Here is a 2,957-nt window from a genome sequence, read left to right as displayed (position 1 = left end):
ACACCTCACAAATATACTAAATGTGGCAAGAACAGACTTTTTAAACCATTTAAAATATGGGGGAGGGTTTGGTGGGGGGGGTGGGGGGGGCAACATCCTGTTAATGCCCTGCTGCTGCCATCTGAGGCTGAGGTTTTCCGTCAGTGAGAAAAAAACAAACCAAAGATAACTTATGACATCAGGTCCCACCAACTTCAGTTCCTGGATGGAGGTTAGTTAATCCCACTTCCAAGCCGGATTTCTAAAAAAAGGCAATGGGCAGAAACAAAAAAAAGGGACAACACCGGGATGAGGAAATTGGCCGTGAGCAAAACAAAGTTGTTTATTGCTGATAAGCATACAACCTGCAACCTGATGATCAGTGGGTCAGTCTCCTTCAGAGACGATCGTTGTTCCCCTCTGACTCTCTCTCTAACCGCCCTGCATCCAGTGATGTCCCTCCTGCTCCTCACCCTGCTCTCCTCTCTAGTGCTGCGTGATGCTGAGGCGTGGGGCGCGGGCGTGAAGTATGCGGTGAACTGCCCGGACAGATGCAGCGTGGAGCGTTGCGGCGGCACTCTGCGCTGTGCGCGCACAGTCCTGGATGACTGCGGCTGCTGCCAGGTCTGCGCGGCCGCCAGAGGAGAGCACTGCTACCGCACCGTGTCTGGGATGCACGGCGTCAAGTGCGGACCGGGGCTGTTCTGCGAGTTTTACAAGGATGAGGACGACTATGGAGACGAGTACGGGATTTGCAAAGGTATGACGTAAACTGTGATGTGGTGATGATCAAATCTGGATTTATGTAATATATATATTTTTTTACATTTTAACGCACTGGTCAGAATTTGGCCGTATTGTTAAGCCATATCTCTGTTATTCGAAATAAAATATTGCATTAAGATGCATTTTGTTTAATTTAATTTAAACTGGTATTTTCCCTCTTTACAGACTGTCCTTATGGGACATATGGGGTTGAGTGCCGCAAAACCTGCAGCTGCAAAGGAGGCATATGTGACAGGGAAACTGGAGCCTGCCTCACCCTCACATTCTTTGCCAAAATTGCCAGCAAGCTCAAAACTGGACCACAAGCAGGTGAATTTATACTTTAAAAAAACACACAATTATCACATTGAATGTCATTATATTAGTTCTGCACATAGCTTTAAAAAAGATACTTCAACTATTTTGTTTTTCAGGGTCTGAGATTAATTCAGGACAAGCGGTTTCTGCACAGAGCATAGACAGGTCCAGTGCTCCAAAGAGGCTCAACCCTCGCTGACAAAAAAAGAAGGCAAAAAACTGTTCAAATGTTCAGTCTAAATGTAGCATTAATTTATATATAAACAAAGTATGTTTAACTATGTATGAGATCATCCTGACCAGCATTTTAAATCTTGTTTGGTTCTTTTTAAATCTTTTCTGCTCTTTAAATATTGGTTTTATTGCTTTTTCCCTTGTTGATTGTAATCTATTGCAATTCTATATTCATCAACAAATACTTTAAACATCAGTTTATCATTTCCATTATAGCTCTGTATGGTGCATACAAACCAAATGGGGGACATTCTTGAAAAACATGAACAAATTGATTTCAATTTATATGATACAGGTAACTGTTAAAGTATACTATTTTAGCCCAAATCAATTTCTATAATAATGGAAATGGTCTGACGTTTCCAGAATGAATGGATTAAAAGAATTTTATGATTATACCCAAATGCATTTGAACCAGTAAAGTAAGCGCAGTTAAATATTTATGGAAATCCAAGCTGACTTTGCAAGAGTTCTTTGGTGGCTTCTGTTGTCAAATTAAAACTCTGAGTAGAGATTAAATTCAAACTTTACAACTCCTGCAAAAGATATATATATTCTAAACATTAATGTTTGTTCAACCTAGTATTTTAATAACATTTAAAAATGTTGTTGCTAAAACTTTAACCTAAAAACAGATACTTCTGAATTACAGGAAATGTTTTAAAAAAGAATCATTATTGATGAGGTGTTAATAACATTTTCTTCATCCAAAACCGTTTGGATAATTTTTGGGTTTATTTCTGCATTTTTAGTTGTTTCTTTTTAAAATAAATTAAAGTGAATGAAGGTTTAATTCCTAACTGCCAAAGTTTTTTTTTATTATGTTTTGCCTTGTATATCATTGCTGCTGAAATTTTCCTGTGGCAATATGTTTTGTTTTATTGACTATTTTATTTTCATAATATCCAGTTTTTTGGTTTCTTTTAAGTATTATGTGTATCTCTATGTCCCTGTACAGAAGTACTCAACAATAAAAATTTATAACCAACTATATTCATTTTTGTTAACTGAAGTCTTTTGTGTTGGGCATTATATTGTTTTTCCCAGGAACTTCAATAATTCATTGGCTTAGATCTATAATATAATTTAATCAGTTTCATACAAAGGCTCTGTTATTATTTATTAAATAAGGTTCTGTTATAATTTCAAAGATTTTCGATGCCGGACTTTATTCTTGAACTAAAGCATAATTAATTGAATGATGGAAAATAATAAGAAACAGAGAAACTGTAAAGCTTGTTGCACAGGCAGAAAAATAATAGAAGTTTATAAGTTTAACAAAATTGTGCCAAAATGCTAACACTGCACAAAAAGAATACGTTCTAAGGAAATAAGCGTTTTTTTTAATTGAATTAACATGGTAATATATGGTATAAATTCTCTGTAAATAAGCCAGACTGAAATATTAATAACTGAATGTGAAAGATCAGAATATAAAAAGGCATCTCAGCTAAAATAAATGAAAAAAGCACATTAAAAATAATCTAATTAATTTGACAAGTTCTCACAACAGTTTTCTCTTCCCTATAAATAACTCCTATTACCATCACCTCTCACCCTTTCTGGTAGGAAAATGTTTTCCAGTATTCAGCCTGTTTATTTCCTGCACTTCCTGACACCTGTGAAAATGGCCCTTCTTCCTGTTGTTGTTGTGTCTGCCC

The 2,957-nt window shown here is 36.4% G+C and overlaps 1 protein-coding gene across 1 annotated transcript; it reads left to right on the top strand.

The window, feature by feature from the left end:
• The first annotated feature begins 241 nt into the window (after window positions 1-241).
• On the top strand, window positions 242-2,289 carry esm1 (endothelial cell-specific molecule 1). Its single transcript, XM_038275032.1, has 3 exons — window positions 242-739; window positions 931-1,074; window positions 1,179-2,289. The coding sequence occupies exons 1-3, from the start codon at window positions 289-291 to the stop codon at window positions 1,259-1,261; spliced, it is 678 nt and encodes a 225-aa protein (XP_038130960.1). The 5' UTR covers window positions 242-288; the 3' UTR covers window positions 1,262-2,289.
• The last annotated feature ends 668 nt before the right edge of the window (window positions 2,290-2,957 follow it).

The sequence above is a fragment of the Cyprinodon tularosa genome, unplaced genomic scaffold (assembly GCF_016077235.1).
Source record: "Cyprinodon tularosa strain WSP-4 unplaced genomic scaffold, ASM1607723v1 ctg94, whole genome shotgun sequence".
In the NCBI taxonomy this organism is placed as follows: Eukaryota; Metazoa; Chordata; class Actinopteri; order Cyprinodontiformes; family Cyprinodontidae; genus Cyprinodon; species Cyprinodon tularosa.
This window is presented reverse-complemented; position numbering and strand designations above follow the sequence as displayed.

Coding starts and splice junctions, on each gene's coding strand:
- esm1 (XM_038275032.1), top strand. CDS start 289: ATGAGGAAATTGGCCGTGAGCAAAACAAAGTTGTTTATTGCTGATAAG. Junction 740..930: donor CGAGTACGGGATTTGCAAAG/GTATGACGTAAA, acceptor CCCTCTTTACAG/ACTGTCCTTATGGGACATAT. Junction 1,075..1,178: donor CAAAACTGGACCACAAGCAG/GTGAATTTATAC, acceptor TTTGTTTTTCAG/GGTCTGAGATTAATTCAGGA.